We start from the raw sequence: 19,911 nt of genomic DNA, 5'->3' as shown, positions 1-19,911 counted from the left end.
AATTGAACTCCCCCACTTGAGGCTTGTCCGTGACCTGGAGAAACCATTCTACCCTTTTCTGATTTAAGACCATGGTCTCAGATTTAGAGGAGATGATTCTCATCCCAGCTGCTTCACACTCGGCTGCGAACCGCTCCAGCAAAAGCTGGAGATCTTGTTCTGATGAAGCCAATAGGACCACATCATCTGCAAAAAGCAGAGATCCGATCCTCTGGCCACCAAAACGAATGCCCTCAACACCACATAAACAAATAATGAAACATAAAGATCATTGCTGTAGCAAAGTGTACTTTAATCTTAGTGAAACAACGACATCTCATTAAACTAAACAGGATAGAAAATAAAAATTACTAAAATCACAGATTGAAAGAAATGTCCACCATCCTGTAACAGCTGCTTTACCCAGAAGAACAGAACACACTCATAACACCTGAATGATGGAGGACACTCTAACAGGTCTGCAGAGAACCTTTGTAACGTGAGGAAATATGGGTTTTCTGTCACAATGGTGGTGTTGGACGCAGCTGGGTCAAAGCTGGGTCATTGAGAACTTTCACCCACAGATTAAGACCTGAACGCCAGCGAGTCTGGGAGGAAACCATAACATCAGCCACCTGCAGTCTACCAGAAGATGTGTTTCCATGAGTTGTACCCAGACCAAGTCAAAACATAAAGTTTAAACTTCTTTTTCTTGATTTTAATGTTAAAGTAACCATTATCATTTTGCTCCTTATAAATGTGTTTAATCAAATGAATGGTTCTTATGCTTTGGGGTATGTAATAAAAATGAACTTGTCATCTGTTGTATAATTGCTTTATACAAGTTATTGATCACTACTGTTTGTCAATCACACTTATCATGAGGATAATCATGGTAGAGCCGAACATAATGTGATCATGAGGATGTAATCAAGGTAATCTTGGTGGAGGTGTGCAGCTTTGCACGCACATCAGGGAATGTATAAGGAGCAGAGCAGAGCTCAGAGCTGTTAGAGCTGCTTGTTGGATTCTACTTGACGAGGTTCATGGATTACATGTGTTCAGTTCTTCACCTATCATGGATTACGTTTTCTAACTGGGGTGTTCAGCTCTCCACCCATAAGCAACGGTAAGAGAAATGTTTCGTTCATGATTGATAACTTGTATGAATGCCGGTTGAATAAAGCCTTGTTGTTCATCTGATATTCAAGTTGTGTTTCATTGTTTCTGGCGTCGACTTGACAACGATCCTGACTAAATAAATATAAAGTGTAAAAAGAGACTTTGAGTCTTTTAAGGTAATTAAAATAAAATAAAACATTTTATTTTAGAACAGGGTAATTATAATGGATTAATGAATCCACACTTAAGTAGATAATGTTGAATTTTTGGTACTGACCTTCACACACACTCAAGCACACAAACATTCACACACACCCACACACATCTTCCCACAGTAAACTCCAGACACATTTGATGAAACACACGTTTGCTTTGAGAAGAGAAAGGTTTTTGGTAAGTTTCAGTCTTATGATTCCAGTTCGTGCTTGACAACGAAAGAGAACAGACCTGAAAACCAAAGGGGGGGCAGAGCCGGCTGGCTCGTTTCTCCCCCCTTTCACGCTGTTCCTGTCAGCCAGACAGAATAGCTGAATCGCAACTTCTAACGCAGACTCATTACCGAGTCTTTTGATTTCTGAGTGAATTAACTTAAGAAAGCGCGTCGACAAAACGCTTTACCATCAACGTGTACCGAGGGCAACTCTGGACCGGTTCGCAGCGCATCTTTGTCTTCTTTGCCAGCCAAGGTGCCCTGGATGAAACATCCTAAGGTGACGTCCCGGGTCCAACAGAGGGTCCGATTTTCGGTGGGGCAAAACACGATAGATAGCGTTTTGATGCATCTTTTCCAACTAAACCTAAGTTTATTCAAACCATCACTTTTCACTCAGACACCTGTTTCTTCCTGAAGCAAAATCAGATGCACACACGCATTCATCTCACCTCATGTTCAATTATCACGACACTTTACACACACACGCATCCATAATCACATCATATCACACTCAATCTTCATTCACCGACAGAAGGTCTATTTGAGCAAGAACAGCATATCAACTGTTAAAGATTGTCCCACAAAGTAATGTTGATTGTTATTTCCTGTTTGTCAATTTTCAAAATCATTAGTTTAATTTGAAGAATTAAAACTTTTAATCGTCAAACTGGTTTCCTCATTGAACTGAAACACAGACACTCAGATATTATCGTCAGCTTATCGATGAAAACAACCTTTGAGTCTTCTTAACAATAAAACTGAGTACAGACAGTTTCTCCTTACAATATGACCAGCCAGCCAGTTTTACAATATGGCTGAGCAACCAAGTTTTTCTTTACACCTTTAATGTTCAAATAATTCAAAAATTAAACCATCATAACAGCCCTAGACAGATGAAGACACGAGACATTCTGTATAAAAGACGATCATGTCTCCTGTAAAGTGTTGATGATCCAACAGCGGACTGAACCAGAACCGCTCTGAACTCTGTCATTTACCATCTAAACACACATTGTTCATGATTCTTCCTCAGTAGCTTTTTTTCACACTACTGTCTGTCAGGTCCGTCTTTTTCAGGATTCATTTTTAGTCTAAATATTTCCCTTTTTTTGTATTTTTATTATGGTCTTTGTTCGTTTTTTTTTTTTTTCAGTTTTGTCGTTCTTATAAAGCACCTTGTGAGCTTTTCTTGAGAGACGCTAAATACAAATATTTTTTCTTCTGCCTAGTGGAATGCAAGCACATTACAGCGGTACTTGGACACAGTTCATATTTCACTTCCCAGACGATGGTGTTCAGTGATTCGACAGCATTTGCTGAACCTTACTTAAAAATCTAAACAAAACAAAAACATTGGACTGTGATCTGCATTGGTTAATTAATTCACAAATGAATAAACCCACAGCTTTTATCAGTGATAATGGCAACAAAATTCCTAAACCACAACTACATGAAAAAAATCAGAACAGGACAACCGCACAATGCTGCGCTACTGAGAGAGGGCGTGAAGCCTTGTTCACACTGAATACAGAACGCATGCAGAAGTGCTAAGTGTCTGTGATTAAATGTCCACCAGCAGTGATTAGTTGTGTCATCAGAAATAAAGGGAATGTGGTTAATTTTCATGCTGAGCTGTTTCTTGGAGTGCTATGACTCAATCATGGCAAAGTTTGAGTTAAAAAAGATAACCGGTTTATTACAATCTAGTCCATGTTAATACAAGTATCGGTACACCGGTAGAGAACCATGCAGCCCAAAAGTGGTTCTGTCTTTCCGGCATCTGTCCACTGCTTATAACTCTACAACAGCATCTCTAAAAACTCTGGTACAGGTACATTCCTAAGCCTGCATAGAATAGCAAAATGCTATTGTAGGAGAATGGAGTCTCCACAGAGCCGCCTTGTAATTTATGACTTCTTGACAACAGTCCCAGCTTTCTCTCCACAGCCTTTAAGGTGGGATTTCTTCTTAGAGGCTCCAAATGAATAAAGATGGCACATTCTTTTTAAGCTGCAGTTATTACAACATTGTATGCTATTACTTTATATACAGATAAATTGTTTAAAGCAGACGCCACTGGTATCTAACAGCTTTAAATTGCAGTGAGTTATGTACTACAACCATCATGTGCCTGTTATCTTGTCTGTTTCTTAAATACAGGAGGGTATAACAGTTTTTCTTAATCTTTAAGTAATATTTTTCAGAATTCATGAATGAACATCTCAAATGTTTGGTTAAGGTCAGAGTTAAAAAAACAGAGGAGATTTGAAAAAGAAAATAAAAAGAAGAGGTGGCTCAAGGGCCAATTACGGACTTGATTAACGATAGTTGAGCAGAGGTACAAGACTAACATTAAGGTTGTAAAAAAACTAAATAGTCTAATAAGTACATTTGGAAGTACTGTTGTTAAATAAATCCCTCGAGCCTTTTGTGGATGCTCGTATGTCTCTTTAAATTTGTCTTTCGGCTGAATCTTTGTCCACACAGCTCACAGGCAAAGGCTTCTCTCCTGTGTGGACTTTCATGTGTGTGTTTAAATGTGACTTTTGGGTACATCTGTATCCAGAGAGCTCACAGGCAAAAGGCTTATCTCCTGTGTGAACTCTCATGTGTCTGTTTAAACGTGCCTTTTGGGTACATCTATATCCACAGAGCTCACAGGCAAAAGGCTTCTCTCCTGTGTGGACTTTCATGTGTGTGTTTAAATCTGATTTTTGGGTACATCTGTATCCACAGAGCTCACAGGCAAAAGGCTTATATCCTGTGTGCACTCTAATGTGTGTGTTTAAACTATCTTGACGACTAAATCTTTGTCCACAGCGCTCACAAGCAAAAGGCTTCTCTCCTGTGTGCACTCTGTTGTGTATGTTTAAATGTGCCTTTTTGGTACATCTATATTCACAGAGCTCACAGGCAAAAGGCTTCTCTCCTGTGTGGACTTTCATGTGTGTGTTTATACCTGATTTTTGGGTACATCTGTATCCACAGAGCTCACAGGCAAAAGGCTTATCTCCTGTGTGGAATTTCATGTGTGTGTTTAAACTTGCCTTTTGGGTACATCTGTATCCACAGAGCTCGCAGGCAAAAGGCTTATCTCCTGTGTGCACTCTAATGTGTGTGTTTAAACTATCTTTACGGCTAAATCTTTGTCCACAGCGCTCACAGGCAAAAGGCTTCTCTCCTGTGTGCACTCTCATGTGTGTGTTTAAACGTGCCTTTTTGGTACATCTATATCCACAGAGCTCACAGGCAAAAGGCTTCTCTCCTGTGTGGACTTTCATGTGTGTGTTTAAATCTGATTTTTGGGTACATCTGTATGCACAGAGCTCACAGGCAAAAGGCTTCTCTCCTGTGTGGACTCTCATGTGTATGTTTAAAGTTGTCTTTCTGGTACATCTGTATCCACAGAGCTCACAGGCAAAAGGCTTCTCCCCGGTGTGGCCTTTCATATGACGGGTTAATTTGGACTTTTGGCTAAATCTTTTCCCACAGTCATCACAACTAAATGATTTTGGTTCTTTCTGGACTTTTCTACATGAGCCTCTATGTTGCTTCTCTTTCACACATTTTGTATTAACCGAACACTCGGAAGACTTTACTGCTAAATGACTTGTCACTCTCACATGTTCCTGAAGAGACCACTGGTGGAGGAACCGTATACCACACACAGGGCAGCTAAATGATTTGTTGACAGTCTTAATATCTGACTCCAAAGACTTTTTCTCATTACAGCCATGGTCTCCGTTTCCAGTTTCAGGCCCAGAGTCTGAACGCTCAGAGTCTAGATTCACATCATCTTCATCTTCTCCGCTAACTTCAATCTCTGAAGAATCGGATGTCTTTTCATTAGGGTCCAGATCTAGGTTCTTGCTAGTTTCTGCTCCTCCACCAACTTTTGCTGCCATCTGCCCAGCCAAGCTGCTGGTTGGGACACCTCCGTCTTTCATTTGATGGTTGTGGAAATGTAAGAGCAGAGGTTTCTCGTCTGTCTCTTCTCTCTTCCTTGAAACTGCAGTGAACCAAGCAGAAATATATAAAAGAAAAATATTCAGTAAAAAGATAAGACAAAATACCTAAGGGTGTTTTTGCAATCAGTAATATACATAACCAATGTTGGTAAAAACATTACTATTTATGGTAATGCAATACTTTAACAAATAACTATGAATCTAATGAGTTGCTTTTAAGTCCAGACATCACTATGCGATTGGTAGAAGGAAAAAAATGCTATCTGCAAATTCTGATTAACGCCTCTCAGAGCAGGTCAAACCAGCCGTCCGTCGCTGTTACTGTGGAGCCTAGAGATACCCTGACAGCAGCATCGCGTAGGCCCCTCCCTTCCTTTCCCTAACACTGTAGCGGGGCAAAAATGTAAACAAACATATCTGCCGAACATTTACTCTGTGAGAGTGCTGTAAAGTTTGTATCCTATAATGAAATCATGGCGCGGAGGAAGCTCTTTAAAATGCGTCAAAAACAGTAAATGTAATACGTGTTTTAAGAAGAAACTGTGGGTGGAAAGAGGTGAGATTGTAAGGCTCGCTGCAGAAATACAAACACAGAGCATCAGCACTCGTCTATAACCCATAAAATAATAATGAGCATCATGCTGCTAGATCAGCAGCTTGTGATGACAGTTAGTTCTGCTCACTAGGTCAGCTGACCTTAATCCACAAGATGGGACATATGGCACTAGAATTCCAGATAAAGAGCTAGGAGCAAGGCCATTTACACATTTGTAGGCCAGAACCAAAATCTTAAATTGAACACAGAACTGAACAGGGATCCAATGCAGAGAGGCAACAACTAGAGTGATGTGATCAAATCGACCAGTGCCAGTCTAAAGACGGGTTGCAGCATTTTGAAGTAGCTGCAGCCTAGCAATACATCCATGATCAACACCCAAGTAAAGACTATTGCAGTAGTCTAAACAAAATGCATTAAATGCATTATAATACATATCTAATAATAACTAACTGGTTAGCTCCAATAGCAGCTAGCTTAAGGGCTGCGACTAGACTCAGAATCTGAGGTTACAATACGTAACCAACGTTCTTTAGGTGAAAAAAGCATACTTGAACCACATTATTGACTTGAACATCACATATAAGCTGAGAATCATTCTTAACACCCAAATTAGACACAAAATCCTTTGCATCATATGAGACTGAGTAACTACAAGAGCACCACTTGGTGCAAACATAATAAAGTCAGTCTTAGACTCAATAATATGGAGAAAATTACAACCCATCCACAATTATTAACCTCACAAAGACAACTCAGATCTAAATCCTTAGCTTTAACAGGAGCATAGACCTGACAGTCATCAGCATAAAGATGGAAGTCAAGCTCATATTTCCTAAAGATGGCCCCAAGAGGGAGCAAACATAAAATGAAAGCAGAGGACCTACTACAGAGCTCTGTGGGACCCCATATTTCAGGGGAGCATACCTTGAGAAGAAGATGCCAATCTTAACAGTCACATACCTGTCAGCCAGGTATGATTTCATCCAGAAGAGCGCTGAACCAGAGACCAAAAAAATTCTCCAGTCGATTGAGAAGTATAACATGATTAAGAGTATCAAAAGCAGCGGTCAGATCTAAGAGTAATAAAACGACTGTCACCCACATCAGTATATTGGTAAATATCATTGAACACTCTCACAAGTAGAAGTTTCAGTACTATGCTTTGTTTTAAATGCTGATTGAAAAACTTCTTAAATTTGTTATCGACATGGTCTGAAACTGCTTAAAAACGACTTTCTCAAGAACCTTAGAAAGAAACAGCAGCATAGAAATAGGTTGATGATTGGATAATACAGAGACATCAAGACCGGGTTTCTTAAGGGCTGCACGATTATGGCAAAAATGATAATCATGATTATTTTGAATGAAATTGATATCGATTATTTAACACCATTATTCAGTAACTTTGATTAAAGCCATTTATTGAACATAACATTGACGTTTTAGCATTTATCATCTGTAGCTTTACAGACATTTAGCAAAACTGACTTAATTCTCCCAAACTAAAAGTGTAACTTTGTGTAAAGTGCAACAACAACCGAAATGTACAAAAACACACTGTATTAAAATAGAATATATAAAGAACATTGTGCCATGAACTTCCACAACCTACTGAAACTACTTTCAATAGTAAAAAAAAAATGAAATGTAAAAGCTATTTATTTTCAATCATCCTTCATGAATCAAGGTAAAAAATCACACGTTATTTTGAGGTATGTAAATCTTAGTGTCTGGTACCTGGGAAAAAAATCCAGTAGGGTACCACTGATTGTAAACAATACTGTATACATAAAAAATGACTCAAATAGTAACTTTGTTTTGAAATATAAAATATAAAGTTCAACAACTGAAAAGTACAGTGTATGAAAATAAAATATAAAGAACATTTAGCCATGAAATTAATTCCACGACCTACTGATCTTTAAAAACTAAAATAGAAAACAAATGTGCATGCTCAAGTCCTTTACTTTTACACTCTTTCTTAATGTAAGGTTTTTAGCCAGAAAGACAAGCCTATTGACATGATCTGACGTCAGAGATGCACGCAGACAGGTGACAATATTGCCACCTGTGCTGAAGACCTGTTCCGAAGAGGCACTTGTGGCTGGGACGCAAAGATATTTCTTCGCAAGGACGGACAACTTTGGAAAGAGCTTCGGGGATTGCTTCCACCACTCCAGGGGGTCTTCCTCAGTGTCAAGAGTCACTGCCTGGAGGTAGGCCTGCAGCTCTAAGGCTATGGCCTCATCTGGATGTAAAGCAGGCCCCGCACCATCTGGAGAAGTGCCCTCAGGGACCTTGAAGAAACTGCCGAGGCCCTTCTTCCTCCTCTTCTTCTTTGCTTCTTCTGGGTCATCAGATTCAGCAGGCATCTGCATCACTGGAGTCTCCTTTAAGGGAAAAATTAGAGGTCAGAGTGTGGAAGAAAAAAACATGTTTTGTCTGTGTAGTACAACTATGATTTTAACATTAAAGCTTCACATTAAATTATGATTTTACTAGGGCAGTGGCAATGTCTAGCAGCTCCTGGGTTGTTGGGTCATTGAATTTTTCATTTAGGTAGTCCAGAATTTTTTTCTTGATTGATTTGGAAATATCTTTGTCATCATGTTGGTCTGCCAGGATTGAGTTATTGAAGAGATGTAGTCTTGGTTTCACCAAGGACACACTCACATATTTTTCACCAGTGTTATGATCACCAGTTTCTACCTGCTCCTGTTCCTGCTCCACTTCCCTGCAGAGAGGGGCAGCCCCTCCTCCGCACCTGCTCCTCCTTCCCACCTTTCAGCTGCGCTCAATCCCTTATCAGCTTCTGAGTTTTTAAAAGGGCGCGGCCAGAAGAACCAAGAGGCAGAAAGAGTGGGGAATACCTAAGCCCCTTTCAGACAGGCCATGAAAAACGGAAATGTTCCGGAATCTGTCCGTAAGACCTTTGTGTCTGAATACAAACATCCGGATAACGTGTTCCGGAATTTATCCGGACGAAGCCCCTAGTAACAGGTCCGGACTTGTTACGGACAGGGTGGCTGCTTCAGACTGGTGAGGTAAAGTTCCGGACAAGAGGGAGGGGGAGGAGGAGGGGACCGGGGGACGCTGTGCGCACCTATATAGCCCGCTGCTGTAGCATGCGGCGAACCACGGCAGCTGGCCTCCTACGGTACCGTCTAGACGCACGATGGAGTGCTTCACACCGCTTCAGTGATTCCTTTAACCATTGAGCTTCATCATCCAGGTCTCTTATGCGTCTTCGTGTGCGCAGAATTATGCTTAAGCGCCTCGTGATTTTTATCTTGAGAGGCGTTATAGAAATGATATTTTCTTCTTCTTAACATAAGTCCGATCCCCCACCCCACCCCCCACCGCCGTCAGACTTCTGGAACTTTTCCCTGCTGTGTGAACGCAGCCGAAAGGACAAGTTCCGGTATAAAAGTGGTGTGTCTGAAAACACAGTTCCGGTTAAAAACCAGATTGAATTGTCCGCAAATGTTCCAGAATGTCTGTCTGAAAAGGGCTCTAGAGAGTGGATGAAATCTAGACACACTTAGTTTTGAACCTATGTAATTTCATTGAGTTTGGTTTTACTCTGAGTTCTGTGGAACTTTTGGAGAGTGTGCTCAATAGAGGTAGGAAATAGGTTAGTTTGAACCTTCTTCCTGTGTTTGCTCAGTGGAGCCTTTGTAGAGGTTAAGTTAACCTGTTGGTTGTGTGTGCTCAGTGGAGCATAAGTATTGCTTTTGGTGTGTTGGCTCAAAAGCGCTTTGATTTAGTAATTATTACTGTTTTGATTCCATTACCTTAACAGCCCTGTGCTCACCTTTAGTTGGTTTGGACTTAATCAGTTTACTTTCTATTTTAACCCAAAAAGGGGAATAGCAGAATTGGTGAGTTTACTTTTGACTTATTGGTTTAGTATATTAGTGGAGCTGAGCTCCAGCTTGCGTGTTCTCTCCAGTCCTTGTTTTTCCCTATTTAGGAGGTCACCTTTAGTTCTTGTATTTAACTGGCCTAGTAACTGTGCATGAGTTTGGTCATTTATTTGTTATAAAACTGTTTGCTTTTAAAATCCTGACCCCGCGCCTTTTATGTTACGACGTCCTTCACCCATACCATCACCAGTCGTAACAACCAGAAAGAGCATAGGTGAAATCAACCAGAGGGCCCAGGGTCTTGCTGATGGCCTCAAGGACATCAATGTCCTGCCATGTGGGGATGAAGAGCCGGGTTCCCCTGTCTTGAGAGAGGACCTGGGCAATAGCCTTCTGCTGCTCGAGGACTCTGGAAACCATTGCATGCCTTGAACCCCATCTTGTTGGACATTCAGGGCCTTCTGCACCTTGGCCAGCTCCTTCTTCTTTTTCCAACTGTAGAAGGTGGTGCTGACCACCTTCTTGCAGACCCCAATTGCCCGATCAATCCTAGCATCTTTCATGACTCTCTCTGTGATTGGGAAAAAAAGAACATTCTGTTAAGATATTAATTTTAATTTATTTGTTATAATGTATATATATAATCCAATCCACAGATAGGACTGTCATTTGTGTGTGTGAGAGAGAAAGAATATCTTTCAGATTACGTATTCATTCATATAATTAATTCATAACGGATTCATTTTGAATAAATAAATTACTAAACAAACAGTAACTTTGTCTTGAGATACAAAGTTCTACTGAAAAGTACAAAAATACACTGTATAAAAATAAACAGAATAAATATAAAGAACACTTTGCCACCTACTTAAACTACTACTGGCCTTTAGTTGAAGAATGAATCAAATGTCAAAGCAAGTTATATCACTCATGAATCAAAATCTCAAATATCACACTTATGTGGGAAAAATCAAAAAAGGTAGGTAATGACTGTAAACAATTAAACAATAAAAATGTGATGGCCTCTGCATTTTCATGAAGGTTTTTTTAGACATGCATAGCCTGAGGTTGTAAACACTGTATGGTAATTATTTTCATTCAATTCTAATAATTACATCCGTAAATCATATCCAGCTTACCTATGGCCAAATGGAGTCTGTGTCTGAAGCACTGAAGCCTCATCCAGCCGTTGAGTTGAGCAGCCAGTGTTACGTTGCGGGCGTTGTCTGTGGTCAAGCAGATGAGTTTCCCCTCATCTAGGTTCCAAGCAGCTATCGCTTGTCTCAGTCCAGCAGCGATGTTCTGCCCTGTGTGATCCTCTGGGAAATAAGACGTCTGTAGACATCTAGTTTCCATGTTGAAATCAGCATCTATAAAATGAACCGTGAGGCTCATATACGGTTCCATTGTTAGGCTTGACCACAGGTCGGTAGTGGTGGCGAAATATTTAACATTAGCAAGGTCCTTTAGAACGCCCTGGCGACACTCATCATAAAGAGCAGGAAGACACACTCGACTGAAATGATTTCGGGATGGAAAGTCGTACCTTTTATCTAAAGTCTCGACAAGTTTCTTGAATCCCACATTAGCAACCACAGCCTCCCAGACACTGTTCAGAGAGGTGTACTGTTTTCCATCTATGTAAATCTCACATTTGATGATGGACCATAGGTTCTCAATGGGGTTCAAATCAGGTGAACAAGGAGGCCATGTCATTAGTTTTTCTTCTTTTATACCCTTTCTTGCCAGCCACGCTGTGGAGTACTTGGATGGGTGTGATGGAGCATTGTCCTGCATGAAAATCATGTTTTTCTTGAAGACTTCTTCCTGTACCACTGCTTGAAGAAGGTGTCTTCCAGAAACTGGCAGTAGGACTGGGAGTTGAGCTTGACTCCATCCTCAACCCGAAAAGGCCCCACAAGCTCATCTTTGATGATACCAGCCCAAACCAGTACTCCACCTCCACCTTGCTGGCGTCTTGAGTTGGACTAGAGCTCTCTGCCCTTTACCAATCCAGCCACGGGCCCATCCATCTGGCCCATCAAGACTCACTCTCATTTCATCAGTCCATAAAACCTTAGAAAAATCAGTCTTGAGATATTTCTTGGCCCAGTCTTGACGTTTCAGCTTGTGTGTCTTGTTCAGTGGTGGTCGTCTTTCAGCCTTTCTTACCTTGGCCATGTCTCTGAGTATTGCACACCTTGTGCTTTTGGGCACTCCAATGATCTTGCAGCTCTGAAATATGGCCAAACTGGTGGCAAGTGGCATCTTGGCAGCTGCACGCTTGACTTTTCTCAGTTCATGGGCAGTTATTTTGCACCTTGGTTTGTCCACACGCTTCTTGCGACCCTGTTGACTATTTTGAATGAAACGCTTGACTGTTCGATGATCACACTTCAGAAGCTTTGCTATTTTAAGACTGCTGCATCCCTCTGCAAGATATCTCACTATTTTTGACTTTTCTGAGCCTGTCAAGTCCTTCTTTTGACCCATTTTGCCAAAGGAAAGGAAGTTGCCTAATAATTATGCACACCTGATATAGGGTGTTGATGTCATTAGACCACACCCCTTCTCATTACAGAGATGCACATCACCTAATATGCTTAATTGGTAGTAGGCTTTCGAGCCTATACAGCTTGGAGTAAGACAACATGCATGAAGAGGATGATGTGGACAAAATACTCATTTGCCTAATAATTCTGCACTCCTTGTATTTGTTCTTTCTTTGCCTGATCATATATCACTTTGTGTGATGACTTTAAGTGGTTAAAAAGATTTATCATGTTTCTTTGTGGCGCAAGCAAGGCAATATTTACATATTATTGTTTGCTGACACACATCTGCTTCCTCGAACCGGAAGTGTTTCCACACCACAGAAGCGATTTTTCCTTTTTTCTCCACCAGCGGTTGTCTTTCTTCAGCCATTATCTCCCCCTCATCTTTTCTGCGTGACTGCTAACACACTAGCCTTGCTTGAAACTTTAGCACCGCTGCTGAAGACGAGCACACATGGGGGTGGCTGTGGGGAGAGCAGTCTGACAGTCTCCCGGGCTTCCAGCACTGTGTTATGTTGTGCCTCACACAACGTGGCTAGTGTGAGAGAGTGTCTACACACAAAGCAGCACGGGGGAAACAAATGAACGGAACAAAAAAATCGGGATTTTTTCTTTTCATGATCGTTAAAATTCCATATCGTAATTGAGATTAAAATTCAATTAATCGCCCAGCCTTAGAAGGGGTTTGATTACAGCTCTTTTCAGACTCTTTGGAACTTGCCCACACTGCAGACTGGAGTTGATTACATTATGAACCATATTTGAAATAGCTGGCCAAACATTTTTAACAATCGACGGAATGATGTCGAGTGCAGAGCTGGATGGTTTCATCCTTCCAACAATTTCATCCAACATATCTGGGGATACAGAGTCAAAAGAATTTAAAGTAGTTGAATCAAAACAGATTTCTTCATCAATAAAACTAAATTGCTGGGAATTTGAGCTTGAATAGTTTCAGTTTTGCCTATAAATTATTTCAGAAACCTCTCAGCAGTAGTCGAGGAGGCTTTAAGTCCACCTGCACACGAAGGATTTCAAATCTCATCCACGGTAGAAAATAGTACTCTTAGGCTATGCTCATTAGAGCTAATAATATCAGATAAAAAAGTGGATTTTGCCTTTTTTACAGCCATTTGATAGGAACACCAAGCAGACCTCATGTCTTAAAATGAGGGCTGTGACCTAGATTTCTTCCACTTCTGCTCACATTTCCTGCATTAGGTGAAGATTCTCTGTCATCCTGGACATGATCATCCTGAGCTTTAATATAAAAACAGCTGGACATTTCTGGTTATCTTGAAGACGTTTTTCTTCTCATCCTAGAGGCTTCTTCACATTGGTTGTGAGTAGAAGGCTGTGAGTTATGGTCAGAAATAAACACACTGACGGTCTTTCTTTAGTTTCTCTTTTGAAAACATTTTAGTCTAAACAAAGGTGATGTTATTGTTCATAGAATTAAAATTCAAGTCCAAGTAGGACCTGTGGTTAGTTGGCTCATTTGAAAAATGTAATGTTTTTGACCTTGAAAGAATCAGGAATCGTTAGGAAATAGAATTGAAACAGGGGAATCGTTCAAATTCAAACGATGCCCAAACCAACTTTTTGTCTGAAGTGATTAACGTAACTGCAGTAAACGTTGGCAGATAAAAATAGATTGTGACCGGACTTTTTTAGATCCTGCTGGGGTCACTCAGTGATGCACCCACTGACAACCCAACTCTGGTAACTGGCAGCTCCATAGTCAGAAACGTGGCAGAGACTCCAGCAACCATAGTCAAATGTTTACCTGGGGCCAGAGCGGGCGACATTAAATCCTACCTGAAACTGCTGGCTAAGGATAAGCGTAAATACAGTAAGACTGCTAATTACGCTGGTGGTAACATACCTGCAAACTCGGGGTGTGGAAAAAGGTGACAACTACAATGCCGTCCTCCCGTCTGTGGGGTTAGTAGTGACCTGCTCTGGCATTTACATACTTCTTGTTGGAATAATTAAAATAAACTCATCAACATGCTTTTTTGCTAAATGCAAACTATTTTCTACCATGACGTTTAGACAGTCTCTGCTCAGAGAAACGAAAAAATATGCCTGACAAAAATGAGTAGGGATCATCATATATTTTTAAACATTTTATGAGACTAATTCACACTCATGTTACAGCCCCCTGTGTTTGGGCTGATGAGTTTATCTCCCTCTGTTCATCCTGTGAGGTGAACCCCATGATCCAGCTAAACTCCCCCACCAGAGGGAGCCATTATCTGGAACCCTTTGGCCTGCTGCTGCTCCCCACAGGGCAGCTGGTGCACATCAGCTGATTAAGAGGTCTGCACAAACAGTTGAAAAGCCAGACTGAGGCCTAGTCCACACGTAGCCGGGGTTTTTTAAAAACGAATATCCGCCCCTCCAAAAACTTGCATCCACACCACCGCGTTTTAAAAACAAACTGTCCACACGTACCTGGATAAATACGTTGTTATGGACATGCCAGACCTGTAGGCGGCAGTACTTCCCCCGTTCTTAACCTCGTCCTTCGTCTGTGGTCTTCCTCAAGGAGCAGTAATTCCACTTGCAAAAACAAACAACCAGAAAGCGCTTGGACAATTGATGGATCGGGTAGTGACAGAGCGCAGCTCTGAAGGCTTCCATGATGCCGGCTAGTGTAAACACAGGTCGCACACGTGATGTCAGCATTTTTTTGTCGCGGAAAGTGACGATGCGGACCTTAAAACTCCGGTTTTGTCCGTCCACACGCAGACACCCAAAACGGAGAAAACGCAGATCTTCACTTTGGCCGGAGTTTTTAAAAAGATCCGTTTTCGTGTGAAAAAACTCCGTTTTCGTGTGGATGACAGGCCAAAACGTAGAAAAATATCTACGTTTTGGCAGATCCCCGGCTACGTGTGGACAGGGCCCGAGAGCAGCTGGAGAGAGAAGCGCAGTGAATCGAGAGGTTTTGAAGGTTTTGATTACTTTATTTGTTCTTGTTTTCTTTTTGTTTGGTTATCCTATTCGGATAAACAGAAGGGATTATGTTATGTTTATTATTAACTGAATGTATTATTCTATGCCTGAAAGCCTACACACACACTCCCCCACAGACAGTCTTATTTTATTATAAATAAACTCTGAGCAGAAACCTTTCTCCACACTCATCATGACTAAATGATTTAGGTTTCTTCTGGACTTTCCTGCACGAGTCTACATGTTGCTTCACTCTAACACATTTCTTATGAACCAAACAGCCTGAAGACCTTATTGCTGGATGACTTGTCTCCCTCACGTGTCTCTGGAGAGACCACTTGTGAAGAACTTGTTGACAGACTTACCATCTGACTCAGAAGACCTGCTCTCATTCCAGTCATCATCTTCATCTCCAGTTTCAGACCCAGAGTCTGACAGCTCAGAGTCCAGATTCACACCATCATCATCATCATCTCCACTAACTTCAGTCTCTGAAGAATCAGATGTTTGTTCATGAGGGTTCAGATCTGGGTTCCTGCTAGTTCCTGCTCCTCCACCAGTTTCTGCTGCCATCTGGTCAGCTGAGCTGCTGGTTGGAACATCTCTGTCTTCTATTTGCTGCTGATGAAGCTGTGAGACCAGAGGTTTCTCTTCATCATCCTCACTCTTTATAGAAACAGCAGTAACAGGAAACCCGACAGCTTCAGTCTCCTCCTTCAAACAGAGATGCTCTCCCTCCAGACTGGTCCAGAGCTCCTCCTGTTCCTCCTTTATGTGGAGGTGTTCTGGGTCCTGCTGGTCCACACCAGCACTCTGTTCTTCAGGAGCTTCTTCTTTAACCAGCACCAGCTGTGGAACATCTGTAGGAAACACAGACACATGATGTTACAGACCACCATACCTTTATATTTACACCATGAGTGATACTGGCTACATGATGTGGGAAAAAGGAACAAGAACATGAACTTCATTTAGATAAAAACAGATTTCTACTTTAGAAACAATAAAAACTTCCATCACAATCAGCGTGTTTGTTTCTGACCAGAACTTCTAAGCCTCCTACTCACAACCCAAGCTTTAGATCTGAAGCTTATGTGAGGAGAAACGTCTCCAAGATAAAATCAGCAACTATTCAGTCAAAAGGAAAATGAATAAACACTTAGATGTAGCTGCTGTCAGTAACTATCTTTCACTTTTAACCTCTCAGCAGGCTAGAGCACTACAAAGCAAAGGAATCTTACTAATTAGCATTTTGGGAGATTTATTGTTGTTATTAATATATTATACATGTATATATATATAATATAATATAATATAATATAATATAATATAATATAATATAATATAATAATATATAGGGCTGGGGGTAAACGATTATTTTTCAAACGATTATTCTGACGATTATTTTATCGAATAGTCGACTATTCTAATGACTATTTAGAAAATTAATCTAATGATTATTTTTCTATTGCACAATTAACAAAAACCAGAAAATCTCAAATAAATTCCTCAAAAAATTGATAAATTGTTACTGTAAGAGAATAAACACTACAGGCTTTCCATTTTGTATAACACTGCTTTTATTGTGTTGGTTGGTTATTTTCTGGTGACGTGTAGAACTTGGGAGTGCAGGCTGCTGCCTGAGAGGTGGTAGAAGATGGAGTGTCTCCATGCTGCTTTGTATTGGTCACTTATGTGCGTGAGGCGAGTGGTGTTAACGACCCTTCCTGGGGAGTTTGGCTCGTGTGCAAAAAGGAAGGGACAATAACGGGATTTAAAAGTTAAAATGATAATCAGGTTTATTTAAAAATACAAAAAAACATAAATCTTTCCATCCACAGGTTGGGAATAAAAAAAACTAATTCTGCCTGTGGGGAATTAAAACAAAAGTACAAATAACTAGGGATGTCCCACTGGGCAAAGATTACTGAGTTCTGGACCAAAATAAGGATCTCCAAAGGTCCAAACTCTAAACTGGGCAGTTAAACCAAACTCAAGGTGATATTTTAAACTAAACCGAAAACCCACAACACTCTAAATGTAATAAAAGGGAGATCTGCACCACAAAAAAGATGAACTCTAAACCAAAACGTAACAGCTTATCCAAACGCAAGAAGCTGTTAGCAAAGATGCTAACAGTAGCTTTACCAACGTTAAGTTCAAGTTACCAAGTTCAAATAAACCAAAAACACCCAGCAGCAAACAGACCAGCACGGAGGAGAGACAGCTACCACCAAAACAGCTCTCCGAATGTCTGAAAGAAGCTCCTTAATGAAGGTAGAAACGCTCCCGGTTATTTTCTACATCTGCGATAGACACGAAGCAGCGCATTTGACCCCGGAAGTTGTTGTCCGTTGCCGGGAGACGAAGGCGGGCAACACAGGAAAATAATCTAGTAGTGGACGGACATTGTTCCGGGTCTTCGGTATTTGGCGGAGACGTTAGTGAAGGCGGAGAAGAGGGCGAACTAGAGAAAAAACAGGCAGATTCCTCCTCTATTTACAAACTCCTGGGGATGCAACAAGTGGGCGCGGTGCGTCGACTTCCGGATCTGACGTCGACAAATTTTTAGAATCAAGCCGTCGACGTCATCGAGGCTTCGCTACAGCCCTATATATATATATATATATATATATATATATATATATATATATATATACGTGTATTAGAGGTGTGAATCTTCACTTGCCTCCTGATTCAATTTAATTATTGGGTCAATGATTCAATTGGATTCGATATCCAGATGCATCACGATTATTTCATATTGATTTGTTTTATCGATAAATAGAAGATGTCAGATAATTGCTTCTTAATTTTAGTTTATATCATAAACGTAATTGACGCAACCTGCCATCCCTCAAAAGCTCTCCATTAACAACAGGTTAGGACAAAACATTTTAAACATTTAAGAAGATTTAACAAAGTACAACAATCTGTTTCCTCGTTCAACACCACGCCTCAGCCTGAGAAAAACACGCTTTGCAAAAACTCACAAAATCTAAAAAAGTACTGAAAACCTACAGGACACATAATGTAATAATAAGATACATAATGGGTTCATATATGAGTGTTTAATGTCTCTGAGCAGCTCTAGAGTCCAATATTTATGCCACAGTTGAAGGGTCAGAAATAACACCAAATGAAATGTTTGACTTGTTTGATAAGATAAGATAAGATAAAACTTTATTAATCCCTCGGGTGAGTTCCTTCGGGAAATTCAGTTTCCAAAAAAAGCAGCGCAACACCGACATAGGTTACAGAACGTCAGAAAATATTATATAATAATAAAAATAGAAATAAATATAAAAATAAAAATACAATTGAATTGCACCTTCCGGATATCAACGTCCGTAGCACCGTTGACCATTAAACCAATTTAACTGTTTAACAAAGGTATTTGCATTGAGGTATTGCACAGTGAAGTGAAGAGTCACTACAGCTTCGGTGTCCCCCCCTCCTTTGTCCTCCTGTTTCTCCTCCCTCTCCCCTCCAGAGAGGAGTTATACAGTCTGATGGCCTGTGGGACAAAGGAGTTTTTAAGTCTGTTAGTTCTCATCTTGGGGAGAAGCAGCCTTTCACTGAATAGACTCTTCTGTTTGTTTAAGGCCGTGTGCAGAGGATGCCCAACATTGTCCATGATGTCAAGCAGTTTTTTTAATGTCCTTTTCTCTGCCACTGACACCAACGTGTCCAGTTTCATGCCGACCACAGAGCCTGCCTTCCTGATCAGCTTCTCCAGCCTAGATGTGTCCTTCTTCACTGTGCCACTCCCCCAGCACACCACAGCAAAAAGAAGTACTCCAGCAACCACTGACTCGTAAAACATCCTCAGGAGCTTCCTGCAGATGTTAAAAGACCTCAGCCTCCTGAGGAAGTACAGTCGGCCTTGGGCTTCCTTATACAGGTGGCCTGTGTTGCATGACCAGTCCAGTTTATTGTCCACCCACAGCCCAAGGTACTTGTACTTATTGACTACCTCCACCTCCTCCCCCTCTATCTTAATCGGCACTGGACCCCCTCTTGACCTCCCGAAGTCCACAACCAGTTCCTTAGTCTTTAAGGTGTTGAGTTGCAGGTGATTCGAGTGACTCCATGCGACGAAATCTCTCACCAGACCTCTGTACTCCGTGTCCTGATCATCCCAGATACACCCCACTGAACCACTGGGTTCAAATAAAATAACAAACATACACATACATATATATATATATATATATACACACACACATATATATATATATATATATACACATACATATATATATATACATATATACATACATATATACATATATACATATACATATATATATATATATATATATATATATATATATATATATATATACACATAAACATATATATGCATACATAAACATATATATACATACATATATATGCATACATACATATATACATACATATATATATATATGTATATATGTTGGAAGACCCCGCCACGTTTCAT

General features: G+C 40.6%; 1 protein-coding gene across 3 annotated transcripts in view; it reads right to left on the bottom strand.

Annotated features, from left to right (window-relative positions):
- Window positions 1-275: 275 nt before the first annotated feature.
- LOC139066151 (oocyte zinc finger protein XlCOF6-like) overlaps window positions 276-19,911 on the bottom strand; it is a 34,220-nt gene continuing 14,584 nt past the window's right edge. For 2 of the 3 annotated variants that reach the window (XM_070548213.1, XM_070548212.1), the window contains 2 exons: window positions 15,809-16,303; window positions 276-5,543 (listed from right to left, as the gene is read on the bottom strand). In XM_070548213.1, the coding sequence (XP_070404314.1) occupies window positions 3,985-5,543; window positions 15,809-16,303 (2,054 nt within the window). In that variant the 3' untranslated portion in view covers window positions 276-3,984. Of the gene's footprint in view, window positions 8,452-15,808; window positions 16,304-19,911 lie in introns of all 3 variants that reach the window. The other variant, XM_070548214.1, reaches the window with a different exon arrangement.

The sequence above is a fragment of the Nothobranchius furzeri genome, chromosome 2 (genome assembly GCF_043380555.1).
Source record: "Nothobranchius furzeri strain GRZ-AD chromosome 2, NfurGRZ-RIMD1, whole genome shotgun sequence".
Lineage (NCBI taxonomy): Eukaryota > Metazoa > Chordata > Actinopteri > Cyprinodontiformes > Nothobranchiidae > Nothobranchius > Nothobranchius furzeri.
The sequence above is the reverse complement of the archived record's forward strand: the minus strand, read 5'-3'. Positions and strand labels throughout refer to the sequence as shown.